The 18,927-nt window shown below is 58.8% G+C and overlaps 3 protein-coding genes across 4 annotated transcripts in view; 2 read left to right on the top strand and 1 right to left on the bottom strand.

Annotated features, from left to right (window-relative positions):
• Positions 1-10,193, top strand: part of CLTCL1 (clathrin heavy chain like 1) — a 92,491-nt gene extending 82,298 nt beyond the window's left edge. Inside the window, exons 27-32 of the mRNA XM_040619401.1 lie at positions 1,242-1,373; positions 1,992-2,102; positions 2,380-2,550; positions 5,553-5,774; positions 8,796-8,871; positions 9,658-10,193. Of these exons, the coding sequence (XP_040475335.1) occupies positions 1,242-1,373; positions 1,992-2,102; positions 2,380-2,550; positions 5,553-5,774; positions 8,796-8,871; positions 9,658-9,776 (831 nt within the window). The 3' untranslated portion in view covers positions 9,777-10,193. The remainder of the gene's footprint in view (positions 1-1,241; positions 1,374-1,991; positions 2,103-2,379; positions 2,551-5,552; positions 5,775-8,795; positions 8,872-9,657) is intronic.
• A 612-nt stretch (positions 10,194-10,805) lies between these two features.
• Positions 10,806-14,212, top strand: SLC25A1 (solute carrier family 25 member 1). Its single transcript, XM_040619572.1, has 9 exons — positions 10,806-10,976; positions 11,311-11,418; positions 11,599-11,698; positions 11,778-11,916; positions 12,427-12,511; positions 12,679-12,783; positions 12,989-13,104; positions 13,184-13,257; positions 13,483-14,212. The coding sequence occupies exons 1-9, from the start codon at positions 10,892-10,894 to the stop codon at positions 13,595-13,597; spliced, it is 927 nt and encodes a 308-aa protein (XP_040475506.1). The 5' UTR covers positions 10,806-10,891; the 3' UTR covers positions 13,598-14,212.
• Positions 14,213-14,350: 138 nt separating this feature from the next.
• On the bottom strand, positions 14,351-18,761 carry LOC121099916. Of its 2 annotated transcripts, XM_040619573.1 has the most exons (3): positions 17,900-18,761; positions 15,994-16,115; positions 14,351-15,897 (listed from the first exon to the last, which is right to left on the bottom strand). In XM_040619573.1, exons 1-3 carry the CDS (start codon positions 18,361-18,363, stop codon positions 15,866-15,868), a joined length of 618 nt encoding a protein of 205 aa, XP_040475507.1. In that variant the 5' UTR covers positions 18,364-18,761; the 3' UTR covers positions 14,351-15,865. The 2 variants fall into 2 exon arrangements, with proteins under 2 accessions (XP_040475507.1, XP_040475508.1); XM_040619574.1 differs by having other exon boundaries at positions 14,351-16,141.
• Positions 18,762-18,927: the final 166 nt, after the last annotated feature.

The raw sequence follows: 18,927 nt of genomic DNA, 5'->3' as shown, positions 1-18,927 counted from the left end.
GTCTAAGCAGAGGGATGTGGAGCACTCTGGCCATGCTTTAGTGAAGGCTGCGATGACTTGTTCAAAATGCAGGGAAAACAGATTATCCAGTGTGCCCTTGCCCTTCCACCCCACCTTACGTCCCCACTGCCCTTTCTGCTTGTTAGATGTCTAGTCTGGCTGGAGATGCCTGATTGGGTCCAGAAACCATTGAGTAAAAGGGCCGGGCCGGAATATTAGCAGGTTCCAGAGCTCTGTTGCAGGTGTGCCCAGGGGAAGGGGGGCCACCGACAGGGACAGCACCAGGGACCCCAAGGCCAGTCTAGGTCAGAACCTGTGGTAACAGTGAGTGCTCTGTTCTGAGAGGGGCACGTTCAGGTCAGGGAGTGAGAGGAGGATAAAGTCAGTAGCCAGCAAGAGTACCAGTAATGAGCAGGGCTGTGGATAGCCCTCTTCCTCTGCCACATGGTCTGCAGATGTCACTGGGCCCACATTGTTCCTGGCTTACCTGGACCTAGTGTTGCTAGAAAGCTCCCACTGTGCCTACCACCTCCGCCCAGCATGACTCTAATGTTGCCACACTTTGTGTGCACCCTTGGACCTCTGCATGTTCCCTTGGACATGCTGATCACTGCAGACCTGGCACACATCCTTTTGGAGGCAGGAGTCACCTTGTTCTCCTCTGAACACCAGGCCCCACTGTCAGCAGGCCTGGGAGGGTGGCCTTCCTAGGGGCACAGGGTCAGCCTGGAGCGACTCAGCCCTCTGCATACCAGGGTGCCCAGTCTGAACACCATGGTGTCTTGTCTGAGAGCAGCAGAGACATAATAGAATGTGTTACGGATTTGCTTACAGCTCAGGCTGAGCTTCCCAGGGAGGACTGGGGGAATCTTGCTTGGATAAAGCCATGTTTTGGTGTTTGGGTTTATCCTGGCCTGTTACCCCTCATTCATTCACTCAACAGATAACTAGCTGAGCATGGACCCTGCATCAGCTACTAGGGCGGGGCAGGAAACAAAGGCCTGCCTCTTAGGTCATTGAGGGGCAAGTGCTGAGGAGAAAAAGTTCAGAGGTGGGAAAGGGGGCATGTTGAGAGGGAGCGTTTGGTCTTAAAAGGGGCAGTCACAACAAGCCTCACTAATAAAGTGCTTTTGAGCAAAAACCGGAAGGAGTTGTGGTGGAGTGTGCCGCATCTGGGACAGGTGGGTGGGGCAGCCTGGGGATTGACAGGGGCCAACCCTCAGCTCTGTCTCCACCCACAGGTTGCCAATGTGGAGCTCTACTATAAAGCCCTGCAGTTCTATTTGGATTACAAACCTCTGCTCATCAACGACCTGTTGCTTGTGCTGGCGCCCCGGCTAGACCACACCCGCACTGTTGGCTTCTTTTCAAAGGTGAGTCAGCGAGCATCCCAGAGCCAGAGAAGGGTGTGTTGGGCCATCTGCAATGGTAGTTCCTTAATAAATAGTTTATTTTTATTTTCGTTAAAAGATTTTATTCATTTTTTAAAAGATTTTATTTATTTATTTATTTATTTATTTATTTGAGAGAGAGAGAGGGAGAGAACACAAGCAGGAGGAGCAGCAGAGGGAGAAGGAGAAGCAGGCTCCCCACTGAGCAGGGAGCCCAACATAGGGCTCAATCCCAGGACCCTGAGATCATGACCTGAGCTGAAGGCAGACACTTTAATCCACTGAGCCACCCAGGCACCCCATTCCTTAATAAGTAGTTTTTTAAATTGATCCCCAGCAAATGTAAAGATTAAATGTATCAAACTGCTTTAGGTTTTAGATGTAGCTTTGTATTTCAGCCAAAATATCCATAGATGGAATTGGCATTTACTCAGTAACCCAGACAGCCCTTCGTGTGTTAGTATGTGTAGGGCATATCAGTTGTGGGTGTCCAGAAGGAGACCTGGTTGTACACAGTGGCCCATCAGGGTGACCCCAGGCCCCCAGCTCAGTGCTCTGATGACTTGCTTGAGTGCCGTCACCATTCTCCTGATTTGTCAGGCAGGCCAGTTGCCCCTAGTGAAACCTTACCTGCGGTCAGTCCAGAGCCACAACAACAAGAGTGTGAATGAGGCCCTCAACCAGCTACTGACGGAAGAGGAGGATTACCAGGTGGGTGTGGAGGAAGGAGCCCTGTCAGAGGGCAGTGACCTCCCTTTGCCCCAGGGACCCCTCCAGCCAGTGTCGGGCACTCAGGGACTGGAGAGCCCCTCCTCGCATCAGAGAAGAGGGCTGACCTTGCACAGGAGGGGTTGTGGGCCCCACAAGGTGCCAGAGGTAGATGGGGAGAGGCCTTCCTGAGGCCATGGTGGCAGCAACCACCAATGAGTAATTCCTGGTTGTCTGCTCCACTGTGTCCCTCACCCACGGAAAGGCCGGGTCTTCCTAGGGTTTGAGGGCATCTATCGATGCCTACGACAACTTTGACAACATCGCCCTGGCACAGCGGTTGGAGAAGCACCAGCTGATTGAGTTCAGGCGCATTGCGGCTTATCTATACAAGGGCAACAACCGGTGGACCCAGAGCGTGGAGCTCTGCAAGAAGGACCATCTCTACAAGGTTGGTTTCCCAGTGCCCCACCCGCTCCTGTGTGCTTCCTGATGTTTTGGTGGGGGGCAGGGGTGAGATGGCCACAACCCCTATCAGGAGATACTTGTGGTGGGGACAAGGAGGATGAGCTGAAGGCGGACGTGTTCCTAGAACACAGGGTGAAGATCATTATCTGTCATTAGCATAGAGCCTCTTCACGGTTATTTGCGTCAGAAGACTAGCTCCTGTGGAGTTCAGTCTTTTCCAGCAGGTATTTGTGAGTCTCACTCTCTGTAAACAGAGTGTGGCAGCATTCACTTGGCACCTACTTTGCTTTCTATCGATCAAGATATGGGGAATAAAACACCAGAGTGAAAATCACATTCACAATACTTGTTTCTGCCACTGGGATGAGGACAGGCCTCTCTGTTTCACGGCACATAGGCCAAGGCCAGAGAACCCTGGACATCAGGGGCATGTCAAGCTTCATCCCGATTGTTACCTCCAGTTTGGCACTGTTATGTGACATGTCCTCCCTTTCAGTGACAGTGCTCATGATCCTTCCTCGGGTGCTGACAGAGGAACTCTGAGACAATTTGTCAGGGTACTCAGGCACTGGCACTGGAAGGTGGCAGCACAGCTCCAACACGCCAGAGGGAAACTGCCCCGGGCTAGGGGTTCCCAGCTGTCCCATCCTGCCAGTGTACACACCAGGGTCTTGAGTGCACGGCCGCTTATCACTCGGGCAGTGAGCTACTGAGCAAGCAGTGCTGTGAGAACTGCCAGAAGGGCATCTGTCCCCTTCCAACCAGCAGTCCCACTCAGAACAATGTGTGCCAGGAAGAGAATCCACAAGGACAAAGCCACAGGTAGAAAGTTGTGGGCGTACTTTCCAGTGCCCTGGTTTTCAGTGAGGGCGACTCTGACCCCCAGGGAATGTTTGGTTGTCACACCTGGGGGCGCGGTGCTACATCTAGTAGGCGGAGGCCAGGGTGGTGCTAAAGAGCCCACAGTGCACAACCCCCCCCCACACACACACACACACAAGTGTCAGCCATGCCTGGCAGCAGAGCCCACCCTGTGTGGAAGTCCTGGGAGAGTGGGCAGTCACAGTGTGCCACCTGGAGGGGTTGGTGAGTAGGCACCGCTGGCTTCTGGGACAGTCATAAAGCAATAAGAAGCATGCTTTCCAGATTGCAGACGTTGGGTGTAAAAGCACAGTGGGTGCTTGGCTGTCAGAGGTAACCCCTTTAAGGTGTGTTCACTCTACGTGAGGAACTAGTGGACCAGAGGGAATGGTAACTGCATGTGGGAGGCTGGGATTGTGGAGGGACAGTGGGACAGGTGGGGCATGAGGGAATGTGTTAGGATGTGGGACGGTCAGGGCTAGGGGCCCACACACAGGTGTGTGAGCAGGCAATAGGTTCATGCGGGCCTCATGCGCACGAGTGAAGAGAGGAGCCTGCAGAGGTGTAGTCACAGGCTGGGGACAGCGAAGGACAGCGCTAGAGCCTGGAGCAGGGCCCTGGCAAGTGCTGGCAGTGGTTTGGGAGGGAGGTGGGGGAATGGAGATGAGATAGAGAGGTGCCCCAGTAGTGACATGGGTCAGGTGTGGTGACAAGAAGTGGGAAGGTGTGGGAGAATCTCAGATTCAAGCTTGGTTCCAGAATGCGGGGGAGGGCACAGACTGAGAGATCATCTGTGGCACTCATCGCATCTGAATCCTCTAGGAAACTGCCATTGGACAGTTGGAGCTCAAGGGTTCTGGAAACGTCCACTTCCTGATGATGGCAGTGGAGGCTGTAAGAGTTTGTGAGACAGTCCCCAGGCCTGTGGAGGAAGAGAAGTGTCCACTTTTAAGTGCACAGTGAAGATGAGCCAACCAAGGGTGGGCCCTGCTGGACTGGAGGACATGCAGGGAGAGTGTGTCGAGCAGTAACGGCATTGGTGTCAGAGGTCCAAGGAGACCTGAAGGCTCCTGGAGCTTTCACCTGAGCCTCCACTGACTTTGCCCCCCACATAAAAAGGCCAGGTGCCTTCATAGGAAGCGTGTGGGGATGAGGCAGGGCTCAGCAGGAGCAACAAGCCGGTGGGAGAGGATCCTTTCAGGAGCAGGGACAAGAGGGGCCTCCACAGAGCTGGCTTATAGGATGCTGGGTCCCACATGGGAGTCTCATGTCGGAGGACTGAGCAGGTGAGGAACTGGGAACACAAGAGCAGGCAGCGATTAGTGGGCAGCCAGAATGCCTTTGAGACCGGTTGTGCCCCTGAGCTGAGAGGCCTCACCTGCGGGCCTCAGTCTCCTGTCTGGAAGGGGACTGTGGGCATACCTGCTGCAGAGGGCTGCTGGAGGCTCCAGGAGAGCTGAAACCCACTGGCTGTTTAGGCCATTTGGTTCTCACCACTGTGGCTAGAAAATCAAAATCACTAATTTACTGATGATTACTCACTGGGTGGGTATGATTCTTTATGTTTTAGAAAAATCTGCAAATACAGAAGTAGTGATTAGGATTTTTGAGGGAACTTTTTTGTCAGGAAGAATGGGCAGATTGCCGTTTTTTGAGCACTGGCTGTGTCCCTTGTCGCTGCTGCATGTTGAGTTGGAAGGATAGCTCTGGCTGTTGAGCCAAGCACAGCGACTCTGACCTTTACATCAGGCCCTGCTAGCTCTGTTCTTGTCCCCCTTCAGTGCCTACCCCAAGCAGCCCCATGCACTCCCTCTGTGTGCCAGTCGGGCTGCAAGACCAGAGCCTGTCTCCCAAGGTGCCTGCACCCATGTGTGTCACCCCCCTCTTGGCATTTCAGCAGGCCTGTGAGAGCCTGCTGCCAGGAGCACACTTGGTGCCCTCCACGGCCCTCCACGGAGGTGGTCCTCCATCCTACTGGAGGGCAGCCGAGGCATAGAGACCCCTCTGCAGGTGAGGATGGCCTTCACGGAGCCTGGCACTGCTCTGTGTCCTACCGACCCAGAAACTGCCTCAAGGCAGCGCCAGGCAGGGCAGACCTGAGCTGTGCATCTGCCTTGGTTGCAGGACGCCATGCAGCATGCTGCAGAGTCCAGGGATGCTGAGCTGGCTGAGAAGTTGCTTCAGTGGTTCCTGGAGGAGGGCAAGCGGGAGTGCTTCGCGGCCTCTCTCTTCACCTGCTACGACCTGCTTCCCCCGGATGTGGTGCTGGAGCTGGCCTGGAGACACAACCTCGTGGACCTGGCCATGCCCTACTTCATCCAGGTGATGAGGGAGTACCTTAGCAAAGTAAGTATAGGCTCTGCCCTGGCTCCCTTGCTGGCACATAGCATGGCTGTGACTCTAGCCCAGGTCTACAGAGGCCGTGGTGGCCGGTGACCTGTGGGGGGTCAGCCCAGGTTGTCCGGCCAGCCCCACTCATCTTGGAGAGCGGCCTCATGCCTTCACAGTTGAGTGGTTTTCTGCCCAACGTTAACCTAGTCTAGAAAATCACCTTGGGGAGCTCTGCGTAGAACTGAGCACTTCCCCTTGCATCAGCTCTCCCACACACTGCTAGGGGACACGACAGGTGTGCTCGCCCACAGCCAAGGGCTTTTGTGGTGTGAGAAAGTGAGGCACCAGCTGGCAGAGCTCCAGCGCACAGCCCGTGGGCTCTGTCCCCATGTGGTCAGTTCACCTCTCAGTGCGCCTCTGGTGGAGTTCGGGGTACATTTGTTGGCAGACCTGTCATGGTAACCCCTTTTTTGCTGAACACTTAGGAGGAATGGGAACACCTTGACAGGTAGGTAGTCATCCCCTCTACAGCTGTAGTCACGGGTTTGGGTCCAAAGCTGATAGGTGAAGACATGGGCTCAGACCCAAATCTCCCTGGCCTCGGGGCTGTACTCATGTCTCAGTAAGTTGCTTCTGCCACTCCAGATGTCACTTGGTGGCCCTGGCATCTACTCTGCCTTTCTTGGTAGGTTGATGAGCTTTTTAACGAGGTGGGAGTGTCTGATTTTAACTCTCCCTGTGTGTTGAAGCCCTAGGAGTTCCAGTCTGGGGCCTAGTCGAGGCACCAACCAGAGACCCTTGTCACCTAGTCTGGTTTGTTTCTAAGGCTGCAGAAAAGCTGCCACTCAGCAGCACCTACTGGCCCATCCAGCCATACACCTAACATTCTTCCAGCCACATGGAGGCGCCACGATGCTAAGAAGCCACTAGGCTGAGGTCTCTTACAGTGGTGTGAGGGAGGGGAGGGGCCTGCAGAGGTTAGTGTAGGGTTAGGGAAGAAACAAGAAGTGCAAGGGCAGAGCGTGTCTGGCCCTGCCTGCTTTGGCCTGTGAGGGCTTGCTCTTTCTGCCCCCTGCACAGCCTCCTGGGAGCTGCCCAGCCCCTGTCAAGGACTGTCCATGGGTCATTCAAGACCATCTCCCTGCTACAGGAGGGGAGGGACTGCCAGAGTGTGTCCTAGTCCCATTCTCACAGCAGATTGAGTGGGAGGTCTCCCGAGACTCTTTAGGGGACAGGAGAGGGGCAGTCCTGGCCATGTGGCCTGATCTCCAAGCTACTAGGGTACATAGACTGGTTGGATTTACAAGAGGCCCTGGTTCCTCAACCACAGTGGATGGCAGCTCCCTAAAGGAAGTGTCCGTGCTGTGTGGAGCTTCTCTTCAGAAACTGTCCCACGGTTTCTGCTTTTCCCATCCTTAAATTGTCTTAGCCACAGTCTGTCTGCTGTGCCCCTGCCTCAAGAAGGGTGCATATGGCTTGAATCTTTTCCTAGAGTCAAGGCCCACGGGTTAACAGAAGAGGAACTCACGTCACTCAGACTGTCATTGCTGCAGGAGTTGGGACCTCCAGGGGGCCTCGAGGACTAGGGGGAGCACACTCCCTCTCTGTGATGGATGATGGAGGTCATCCTGGCAGCTCTGTCACCTTGGTCAGCACTGCAGCTGCATAGCTACTTCAGTGTGGAACAGTGTTCTTTGGCTACGGCCGCCTTCCTGCTGGAAGGACCTGCTCCCTAGCCCAGGGTCCCCAGACACCTCCCCCAGTCCTGCTAGGAAGGCAGGGGCTACCATGACTCCGGGCATCGATGCTGCCCTACATGCCTCCACCAGCACCAGACCTGACGCCTGTCTTGTTGGGGTTAGGGTGGGCTCAATAGAGGTTTCTTAGGCAGTGGTAGGATGTGGGCTGATTCTTAGCTGGGCTGGGGCCCAACAGACGAGACTGCTGTGAGGTGGAGGGGCCCAGACAAGAAGGCCACAGCCCCTTCCTGCCTGGAGAACCAGGCCCAGGGCCTCTCGATTCATTTGAGAAGCTTGAGGACCATCTCTCTGAGAAAAACCCTCATCCCCGAAGCTCCTGGCACTCTCAGTGGAGGATGCAGGCTTAGCTTAGACCTCAGCCTCGGTGCGAGCCAGCTGAGGGAAGAGAGTACAGATGGCACGTCCACCGCACCGTCTTGCTCCTCCCTCACCTCAGCTGTGGTCCCAAGGAGGGAAGAGGGGAGTGCACAGGCCCAGTAACAGGGCTGCTTCTGCTAGGGTTCTGGTGCCTGGCCCGATCTCTCCCAGGCCTGAGTGCACACAGGGCACATAATGTTTTCTTCTTTCTGACTCAAGTGCTTGTTTTTTTTGGGGGGGGGGGGTCCAGACACACAGTTGCTGTCGCCGCCACGAGCACAGCGCTGTCTGCCCATCAGGCCCCTGGCACCACCTTGCTCTGTTCCCTCCCCATCCATGTGTCTGCTGCAGCCTATGGGTACTGCAGGGGGTAGCCCCTGGTGAAGCCTTGAGGAAGAGCAAGGAGGCAGCCTGTCCTCAGATGGCTGTCGGTGCCCCCAGCGCTGAGGTGGCGCATCCGCCTTGCCAGGTGGGATGTCCCAGATGTCAGGGGACGGGTCTCCTCAGGAGGCGCGCAGCCTGGGCTAGCTAGATGTAGGCAGTGTTACATCGTCTTAGCGGTGCCCCTGTATCCAGAGGAGGACCTAGCCCTGTGTGCTGTGCCGCCCGTGCAGCCTGCAGTCACCAGCCACTGCTCTGCTGCGGCAGCCAGGTGCCTGCTTGAAAAGCACCGGGCTGGGACAACAGTGGGGGGTCACCAGGGCCCTCTTGGGCGTTCCATGTCTACCCAGTTAGAGAGGCTTCACCTTCCTGTGGAGCAGGGCAGTAGTCACTGTGGGTACAGCGTCTGCCCTCCAACCATCCCCCACTCTGACTTGCCTGGCGGCTGTGTGCTGCCTCCCGGCCCCACATTCACCTCCTGGCTCAAACTGAATGCAGCCTGTCAGGCAGGCAGTCGAGTGCCCTCACCTCTTTGCAGGTAGACAGACTGGACGCTTCGGAGAGCCTGCGCAAGCGAGAGGAGCATGTGGTGGAGCCCGCCCCTCTCCTGTTTGGTAGGTGGCACCCCACTGCCCCTAGGGAGGGGAGAGGAAGGAAGGTGATTCACATTGCCCTTCCCTGGCTGGGCTTCAGATCAGAGAGGGAATGGACAGGGTGGGGGACAGAAGGACCACAACTGCTGCCGGGTGTGGAGAAGGTCATTGTATCTAGGAATGTTGAAGAGACACGGCCATTGTCCTCCCTTTTCTGAGGGTACCTGCCTTCTTTGAGGGCACCCTGCTTGCTCCTTGTGCCTAGCAACTGCCCAACTCCAAGCTGTCGCTGTGTGTGCTTGCCTGCTCCCAGGCAGCAAGGCTGCTGCTGGCTTTGACTTGAGAGCCTACCTGGGTGGCCTGGCCGTTGAGCAGACAGATCAGTTGGTGTCCACTGCGCCAAAAGGCTGTTGGGTTCTGGAGTGTGTTGCAGGACTAACAAAGGCCTGAGTGTGTGGTGTGAGCACGCAGCACGTCTCCCACCAACTGTGTCTTCTCAGGGTCATTGTGCCCCCCTACCACCACCATTAATGTCAATCTGGTTTTTTTAGATTTTGATGGGCATGATTGAGACCCAGCCAGTTGAGCTAAGTAAGTGTCCCATTTCAGGACTAGCTTACCCCCTAGCCTGGCCGGCCTCAGTAGCTGGCCCCACAACAGCAACTCCCACTGTCCTTGCCCCCAGGCACCTGTTCTCCAGTGCCTGCGCCTTGGGTGGTCAGGGCTGGTCTTCGACCCTGCTCCTTGGGCCCCTGGCCACTCGGGGGCAGCAGGAGCTCTGCTCACCCTCTGCTTCTCCCTCTGCAGGCCAGCAGCTGATGGTGACAGCAGGCCCTGCTGCAGGCCCTGCCCCTGCTGGCTTCCCCTATGGATATGCTGCTGCACCTGCCTTCACCCAGCCTCCTGTGTACGGCTTCAGCGTGTAGTGGGCGCTCAGTGGCAACACGCTTCAGTGGGGTTAATAACCTTGAGGAGCGTGTCACCCCACAAGCACAGATGACCCTGATGGGAGGTGGGGACACCTGGACATTATTTATTTTTGCTGAGACCCAGTGATGGCAACCTCTGAGCCATCCCCAAGCCTGGGGAGGCCAGGGTAGCCACTGACTGCCCAATAAGAGCAGCTCTGGTGGCCTCCTGCCTCCAGGCCCTCTGGCTGGAGCCAGGCATTCCTGGGGAGTTCTCGGCAGGGATTCCCCGCCCTTGGTGGGAGGGGCACCCAGTTTTCGCTCGGCACTGGTGGAGCAGCGCCCTCCAGGCCACTTTGCAGACACAACTGAACGGACCTTCTAACCTGGCCCTGAGCCTCCTACCGATCATGAATATTAAAGTCGGTTTATCAAGGCAAAGCTTCCCTGCTTGGTGCTGGTGTGGGTAGCAGGGGACAAAAGATTTGTTGGGGCCTCTTGGGGAGGGGGACCTGCGTCTGCCCAGGGGGAGATAGCCCGGGTGTACTGGGGATCTTTTCCTGCGTGCTCTGCATGGAGCTGTAAATACCGTAGGGGAGAACGATAGCCGCACGGCCCGTTGGGTGTTGGAATGCCAAACCCTTAAACATCGGGGATGGGACTAGCCCCATATGCCCCGGAGGGTGGGGGGGAAGTCCTGCCCGTCTCTCCACTTCCGATCTCCGGGGATCCAGTCGCTCAGCAGACGCCAAGACCGTGAGACCTGCTCCCTCCCGTGCCGGATTCCGCCTGATGCCGGAGCGGGTTTTAGAAACTGCACCTTGACCCACAGCTCCAGGCCCGGGCACAGCGCCGCCTCCCAAGGACCGTGGGTTCGGTCATTGGCTGGGCTTTCGACCCCGCCCCTGCGCCTGCCTCGCTCGCCCCGCCCCGGCCTCAGTTTCCCAGCCGGCGTGGGGCGGGCCGAGGGCGGGGCCCGGCTCGGACCACGCGGGGCGGAGCCCGGGAGCTGACGCGACCGCCCCGCCCCCCGGGCCATAACCGGCCGCCGCCGCCGCCGCCGCGGACCGAGCGCGGAAAGCAGGAGGCTCGGACCCGAGGCCGACGTCGGGCGCCCCGCCTCCCCGACTGCGATGGCCGCGCCTCGCGCTCTGGCGGCCGCCGCGCCCGCGTCCGGAAAAGCTAAGCTGACGCACCCGGGGAAGGCGATCCTGGCAGGTGGGCCCCTTCGGGACACGGACCCCCGGTCTGCCCCCTCTGTTGGTCCCACCGCGCTTCCGGGTGGGCCCGGGACGCCGAGGCCCCGCCCCACTTCCGGGTCGGGCCGGGGGGCGCAGCCCGGGTCCCCAGCCCGCGCGTGGGGAATCGCCCGGCTCGTCGCCCCTCGGCGCTAGCCAGATCAACGTGGGTGGGGCAGGGGACGCTGCCGTGCCTCCCCTACACCACAGGCGCGGGATAAAGTCCGGGGCGGGGGAGGGGCGCCAGGGGCGGCGGGCGGGACGGCCTGGCCGCGGGGTGGTGGGCTCAGGGTCCCGGTCCCTGGTCCCCGCAGGCGGCCTGGCGGGCGGCATCGAAATTTGCATCACCTTTCCCACCGAGTACGTGAAGACACAGTTGCAGCTGGACGAGCGCTCGCACCCTCCGCGGTACCGAGGCATTGGTGAGTAGGGGGCTGCGGGGGCGGGGGGTTGGGGCGGTGCGCCACGGAGAGGGCGGGCACCCAGAGGGCACAGCCGGGCCCTGCGTTCGGAGAGCAGCCTTGGCGGGCTGCAGGGAACTTGGGGGGGGGGGCGGGGGCGGGTTTGGGGCGACTGGGGTCGCTGAACGCCCCATCCTCCAGGGGACTGCGTGAGGCAGACGGTCCGCAGCCATGGCGTCCTGGGCCTGTACCGAGGCCTCAGTTCCCTGCTCTACGGCTCCATCCCTAAAGCGGCCGTCAGGTGAGGCGGGCTCGGGTGGCCGAGGGAGGGCATCCCGGGTTGCTGCAGCCCCTCTCACCCCACTGCCTCCCGTTCCCAGGTTCGGGATGTTTGAGTTCCTCAGCAACCACATGCGAGATCCCCAGGGACGCCTGGACAGCACCCGGGGACTGCTATGCGGCCTGGGTGCCGGCGTGGCAGAAGCAGTGGTGGTCGTGTGCCCCATGGAGACCATCAAGGTGGGGAGGGTCTCAGTAGAGGAAAGGTGTGCAGAGGGGTGGTGCTAGGGTGGCTGGGGTCATCCTACTTTTGTGCTCCATGGAGACCAGTGAGGTGGAGAGGGTCCTGCAGGAGCAGGGCAGTGTGTACAGGGGAAACTGCCTGGGGAGCTGGGTACAGGAGGTGTGCAGGAAGGGCCTCCTCTGGAGACTGGACTCTGTCCTAAAGGCAATGGGACAACTGACGTTGGGGTTTTTAAAGAACACTTCTTTAAACAGAAAATGTAAGATAACATGTTTTCTGCCTAAGCTGTGGGAAATACCAGCAAACGTAACTGCAGAGACTCTTTAGTAAGGCCAGCCCTCTTGTTTGCTGGGGCCTTGTGTCCTTGGGTGGCCCTGTTTCCAGGTGAAGAGCTGCACCTCCAACACTGATTGGATCTTTGTGGGCCCTGGGCCGGTGAGCCAAAGGGCCAAGTACACCCTTCCAGGGGCATCCTGGGAGCTAGGGCCTTTGCTTTCCTCTCACAGGTGAAGTTCATCCATGACCAGACCTCCACCAACCCCAAGTACAGAGGATTCTTCCACGGGGTCAGGGAGATCGTGCGAGAACAAGGTGAGCCATAAAGCCTTCCTCCTCAGGTAGGGCCAGGAACCTTGGCCAGGCTGGCCTGAACTTCCGCTTCCTGCTTTGGTGCTGTGGTGTGCCACTCGCCCCACTCCCCAGTCCCCAGCTGGGGCCTGGTAGGCACCAGTATGACTCCTATGCCTGCCTGCCCCTAGGGCTGAAAGGGACCTACCAGGGCCTCACAGCTACCGTGTTGAAGCAGGGATCTAACCAGGCCATCCGCTTCTTCGTCATGACCTCCCTGCGAAACTGGTACAGGGGTATGTATCTGTGGGGTCAGCAGCCCCAAGACCCTACCTCCAACCACTCTGGGTTAGGCTCCTCCTCTTCAGTCTTCCCTGCCAGGACCTGGCCTCCTGGGGCCTCCATATTCATAGGCTCTGGTCCATGCTCCTCCCCAGCCCTGAGGAGCCCTCCCCTTTGTCTTCCCATCACATTCTGATTGCAATTCCCACCCACATTCAGGAGACAACCCCAACAAGCCCATGAACCCACTGATCACCGGGGTGTTTGGAGCTGTTGCTGGTGCAGCCAGTGTTTTCGGGAACACTCCTCTGGACGTTATCAAGACCCGGATGCAGGTGGGGGTGGGGCCGGAAAGGGGGTAGGGAGTTTGTGACAGGGGCTAGCCACTGATCCCTGTGGCCTGCTGTCCTGCAGGGCTTGGAGGCGCACAAATACCGGAACACGTGGGACTGTGGCTTGCAGATCCTGAGGAATGAGGGGCTCAAGGCGTGAGTGGGGGAGGGGCAGGACTGTGGTCCCCACCCTAGGCCCTCCCTGGCCTTCTACCTGGGCTTCACCCCATACCTGCTGCCAGCCCCAGGCTATCCCTCAGGGAGTCCTTACCTTTAGGTTCCTGCCCTTGTCCCTCTGATATCTGGACCCACTCTCACTGTCCAGGGACATTGTTCTTCATCTGCCTTCTTACCTCCTGCCTCTCCCCCCCACAACCCCAGATTCTACAAGGGCACCATCCCCCGCCTGGGCCGGGTCTGCCTGGACGTGGCCATCGTGTTTGTCATCTACGATGAAGTGGTGAAGCTACTCAACAAAGTATGGAAGACAGACTGAGTCCCTGAGGGGGTCTGCATGGGGGTTGCCCCAAGCGCCTTCAGACCAGTCCCCACTGCCCTCTTCTCACGATTCCAGTGCAGTCGTGCCAAAAGGCCCCTTTTCCCTGTTCCTTGCACTCCATGGCCTGGGTCTCTCCCCTATAGCCATCGAGTCTACATGTCCCTTAGTGCCATGTGTCCCGTGGTGTGTATGACACCACCATTGCGTCCATGTGTCCGGTGAAGGCTGGGTATCCCTCTGGCCTGTGAATCTGTGCCCACTTGTCCATGTGCTTACTCATGAGCCGTGTGCCTGTGTTTCATGTTCCGTGTCATGTAACCTTGTGCCCCACTTCCCGGGGTGCCCATGTGGCTTGGGTCCACGGCCCTGTAGCCATGGCCCGGTCCCAGCCCGGTGCCTTCCACCCTGGGCAGCTGGGGCACCTGCCCCGGCCTACCACAGCTGCCTCCGGGCCTCAGCCTGGCCTCACCGCATTCCAGGGGCTACGTGCCCCCTGCTTCTCCCGCCACTGGCCTTAACTGGCCCTTGGGCCCTCCCTCCGCCCGGGACAGGGTGGCACTCGCCACTCTCAGGACCACCCTCCCATGGCAGAATAAACCGGATCCTGTCACAGCCTCCTGTCCCTGTATGGGCCCATCTGTGGGTGGATAATGACTGTCCATGCCTCTGCAAAGAGCAGGCCCACCCCCTCACCAGAGGACACTGGCAGGGAAATAGGGAAGCAGGGCAGCAGGCAGGCTGGTGGGTGAGCCAGCTGTGCCCACAGCATCAGCCCCCAGGAGGCCTGGCACAATCAAGCCAAGGAACATTTGGACTCTGTCAGGCCATGCTTGTGGCCTGTGAGCAAGATTCTGCAGGGTCAGCTGGTGAACATGCCCTCAGGGTCACCTGGCAGGCAGCAGTGAATGGGCAGAGTGGAGAACTGCCCTATCCCAGGGGTTGGGCCTGGGAGACAGTGCTCTGGGGCCCTTGACTGCCCCTCAGCCTTTGGCCCAGCTTTACCTTCTTACTCCCTCACTGTTTCTCTGTGGTTTGCTTGTGGGGAAGTGCTTTGGGGCATCCAGTTTCTGAGGATCTGACCAGGGGGCCTTTGCTCACTCCTTTACCCTGGCCGAGAGGCAGCTGCCCTGGGGCAGGATGGGGTAGAACTGCCTGACCAGGGCCCCAGGGCCCCTCCTGCCCCCCGCCCCCCCGAGACCAGGAGCTGGGAACCACACAACCCAGGGCCAAAGTGAAAGAGGCCCGAGAGCAGTGTAGGATAAGCCAGGGCCCCTGGCTGTGTGGGGGCAGAAGGCACTTTCCTGTCCAAGTGATCCATGGGTTAAGAGTCATTCAAGGGTTTGGCTCAGACTGGGAAATAACTTGCCAACAGAAGCCTCCCAGTAAGCAAATCTGGTCCCTAGAGCTGCTCCTTTTAGGGGAGAGTGCCCTACCCCTGCAAGCTCCCACAACATCCAGATCCCAGGTCTGGGGATCTGGGGCAGATCCGAGGGACAATTGTGGGCTTATGGGTACAAGGAAAACGGTTTTGAAGGACTGAGTAGTGCACCCTCACTGCTCTTGGGAGATAACCAGTCTTAGCTGCAACTGAGGAGAAAGGGCCCCATGGGAAAGCGTGCCTAACCACAGGGGCCAGGGGCTGTCTCCCACACACATACCAGGGCATACAGGCCCAGACACAGGCCACTGGCTCTGGGCCTCTGGAACTTTGCTGTGGTGATAGGCAGTGCTGGCCCATGGCACAGGCCACTGAGGCTAGGGGAGCACACGGCATCTGTAGGCAGTGGTAGGGAACAGAAAACCCTGGCTTCTCATTTGTTCACTGTGTGACTTTGGGCAAGTCACCTAACCTCAATTCCCTAATCTGTGACATGGGGTGACAGAAGAACCCAGCCCATCCGTATAAAGTGCTTAGAACGATGCCTAACACAGTAAGCCCTTGAATGTGTAGTTTTTTTCTTTGGGTTGCAGAAGGTGCTTTACAGTTGGCCAGAGTTCCAGGTAGTTCCAAGAGCAGGCAAAGCCCAGCATCTGAGCCCTGAGGGGACTCAATGCCCCCAGTACTCTAACCTCCAGGAATGGTATCAATTCACTGACCACACCAGCATCCCAGAAACCTGTCCTCTTCACCCTTCACTGGGAGGATGGGGCAGAGGCTGCACTAGTCTGAGAGTAGGGCATGGGGACCCCCACCCAGGAGCAACCGGGCCCCCATTCCTCTCTCTTCAGGAGGGTCCTACCATAGTCAGGTTCCTCTCCTGTGGCTCACAGCACAACGTGGACAGCGGGTGGCCCAGCTGGAAAAGACAGAGCTGGATTGAGTACCCCGGGGCTGTGGTTACAAGAGAGCCACCCACTCTGGTGAAGGCAACCCCACCCCCTTCACACATTACCTGAATTAGTAGGAGGCCTCAGTTCTTGGAGCTGAGACCTGGGGGAAGGGAGCGGGAGGAGAGGGGCATCCCGTATGCCGGATAGAGCTTGTGGTGTCCAGGCTGAGGGAAGGCCGGCAAGGCTGGAGGGAAGGGAGCAGGCAGGGTCCTGGAGGGAGGGAGCCCAGCTGCATTTAACAAAGACCCCAAAGGCTGTAGAGAGGACGATGTCACAGGATCCTTGCCCTTGTGGCAGTGGGGGCGTAGGGGCAGAGGTGTCCAGATCTTCAAGGAATTGGGATGTAGAACAGACTCAATTTCCAGCCTGGTCCCCCACAAACCTGGACACAGACCAGTGGTGGGGTGGGGGGAACCCAGGAGGTGGCTGCGTCTGCATATCAGAGGAGATGTGAGCAGAGGAGGGTGGAGATTCCAGGTCGCCATATCCCACCCACAGTGAGAACCTCTGTGCTGGGGTGGAAGCCACAGCCAACCTCCTCTCAGCCTCAGGCAGCCTTCACCATCTAGCATGGCCTCGAGCCTGGAATCATACCACAATAGCCAGGAGGGACAATGGCCTCAGAGACGGGATAAGGGAGCTGAGAGTGAGGTGGTGGCTACTCCTGGGGCGGGGCTTGGCCAGCCTCCAGCGCTGTCATCACTGCTGTGGAGCTGAAGATGGGTGTCCTGCCGCTTTAGGCAGAGGCCCTGAAGCAGCTGTCCTGCTCCCCTGCTTCCTTGAACCCACCCCCTGCCCCTGCCACTACTGCACAGGCGTCCCCTGGATTTTTCCATGTCCTTGTGTAGGTGATGAATGGCAGTCAGAGCTTAGTACACAAAAAAACCACTCACTCCTGACAAATGGTCTCTTTTTAACCAACAAAGAGAATTGTTTTTCGGGTTGTGCCCTTAGCCTTTATAGAAAAGAGAATCTCAGTTGAAGATGCCAGAGTATTTTCCTTTCTTTTTGCTTCCTCCAAGTTTTCAGATTGTCTGGACAAGGGTCTTTCTTTGGTAAGGGGCAGAGAGAGAATCAGGGGGTCTAGAGGAGCTCCTGCTACATCAAGATCTGGGAACAGGGACTGGACACCCTAGGGACAAGGACAGAGATGCAAGCACAGTGAAGTCCTTGGCCTCAAAGGACAACTGGAGGGCCACAGACAACACTCAGGATCGTGGGTGAACTTGACTTAGGCCAACAATGTGGGTGACCCATGGAAACCAAGGTGGTCCTTGGTGTGGTCTTGTATCTGCCCTCCTCCCACTCCAACCTGGCAAATATCCCTTAGGGCAAACTCCCCTTCTCCCCCCCTCCCCCTCAGTTTAGGTCAAACCCTGACCCTCCCCAACTGTTGTCACTTTTGTCTCCTGGCAGGCCACGCCCACCTCCCCGCTTAATCCTCCACTGACTAGGCCTAACCTGAGAGGCTTGGCCACGGGGGTGTCTCCTCCTGACGTGACCTCAAGGGATAAACATCTCACGCTGTCTGCTCCTAAGCAGGGCTCAGATACCTACAGTGGCCTGCCCTGCCCCTGGCTGCAAAGCACTGAAGGCTCAGGGGCCTTGGGCACTGTTAGCACGCTGCCAGGGTCGGTGCGGCTGAGGCTCTCTGGCAGCCTGTTTATCTGCCTCCGGGTGCCCTACACAGGCTGACCGAAGCCCCGCAGCGCGCTCTCCACCCGCGCCGCCCGATGACCCGACGAGGAAGGCCCTGCTCTCGGTGTCCGCGAGACTGCCCCCAGGGCTGTGATGAGGGCAAGGTAAATAAACTGCCCGCGATTGTGACCAGGAGGCTTTTCCGGACCAGGTCAAGGGAAAGAGGCTGTGCTTGCCAGGGCCGACTGAGGAAAGGTCCACCCTCGGGCTCGCTCGTTTGCGCCCCCAGGCAGGCCGCTCAAGGCCGCAGACCATCAGGGCCTCTCTCACCACTCGCCACTGGCGGTCCGCAGCAGGCACCCAGGGGGCTTCCCGGGTCCATCTGTGAAGAAGGAACCGGATTTTCCCGGCCTTGGGGACACGCGGGGAGAGCGGGGTAGGAGGTGGCCAGGCAGGGGCGTGGCCACTCGCGCCCGGAAGTCGGGGCGGCTCGTGCTGATGGCGTCACGGGCGCGCTCCCGGCCGGCGTAGGCTCGCTCCCGCGCTCCCCCGGGCTCTGCCGCGGGTCTGAGTGGCTGGGGTGTCCGGAGGCCGGTCGCGGTCACTGCCACCAGTCCCCACCCTCGTATTTCACCGCCAATGCCCGACCTCGCCTGCAGTCCCCCAACACTCGGCGTGCGGCCAACCCAACCACCGTCTCCATTCTGCCGAGTCCCTGAGGCGCCTGCCCCGGCGACCGACGGCCCACGTTGGCCGCCAGCGGCCTCTCCGGACTCGCCGGCCCGAGGGAACATACCCCGAGCTCCCGCACCCCCGCCTGGAGATGGCCGTCTCCCAGGGTTGGACTTCTCCCGCGGCGGCCTGCTTTCTGCCTCACCCCCAGACGGGCAGCACGCGCTGTTCCCTCTTCCTCAGCCCCGACCTTTACCTTGTGATTCACAGTGTCCAGGTAGAGGGACTGTGCCCCTTTTCCCGCACAGCCCCCTCAGCCGGTTTCCTTCCCGCGTACTCAGACCCGAGCTGCCGGAGGGCGGAGTCTGGGCCTGTGGCTCACCCGTGTCCACCCCACAGAGCCTGGGCTCCAGAGATGTTCGCCGAGTGAAGGAAGGAAGGACTTTCGACTGTCTTTTCTTCCTCCTGCAGGTTTTTACTTCAGTGCCCCCAGCCTCAGGCCTGAGAAAGGCGGTAGGGTCAGGGGATGGGACCAAGAGGGCTCCGGCAGCCTCTCCACTGCTCCCTCCCTTCCGGTCCTGCCTCCCTGGCCAGCTTCGGACCAGCTGCCTATTGCCAGCCAGGGGTTCATGTAAGGCCTTGGCGCATCCCCATGGAGGAGACACCCCTGTGAGTCTCCCCATCCA

This window comes from Ursus maritimus, unplaced genomic scaffold, assembly GCF_017311325.1.
Source record: "Ursus maritimus isolate PB19 unplaced genomic scaffold, ASM1731132v1 scaffold_33, whole genome shotgun sequence".
NCBI classification, from domain to species: Eukaryota; Metazoa; Chordata; class Mammalia; order Carnivora; family Ursidae; genus Ursus; species Ursus maritimus.
Note: the sequence above shows the minus strand (reverse complement) of the source record. Positions and strands in the feature narration are given on the sequence as shown.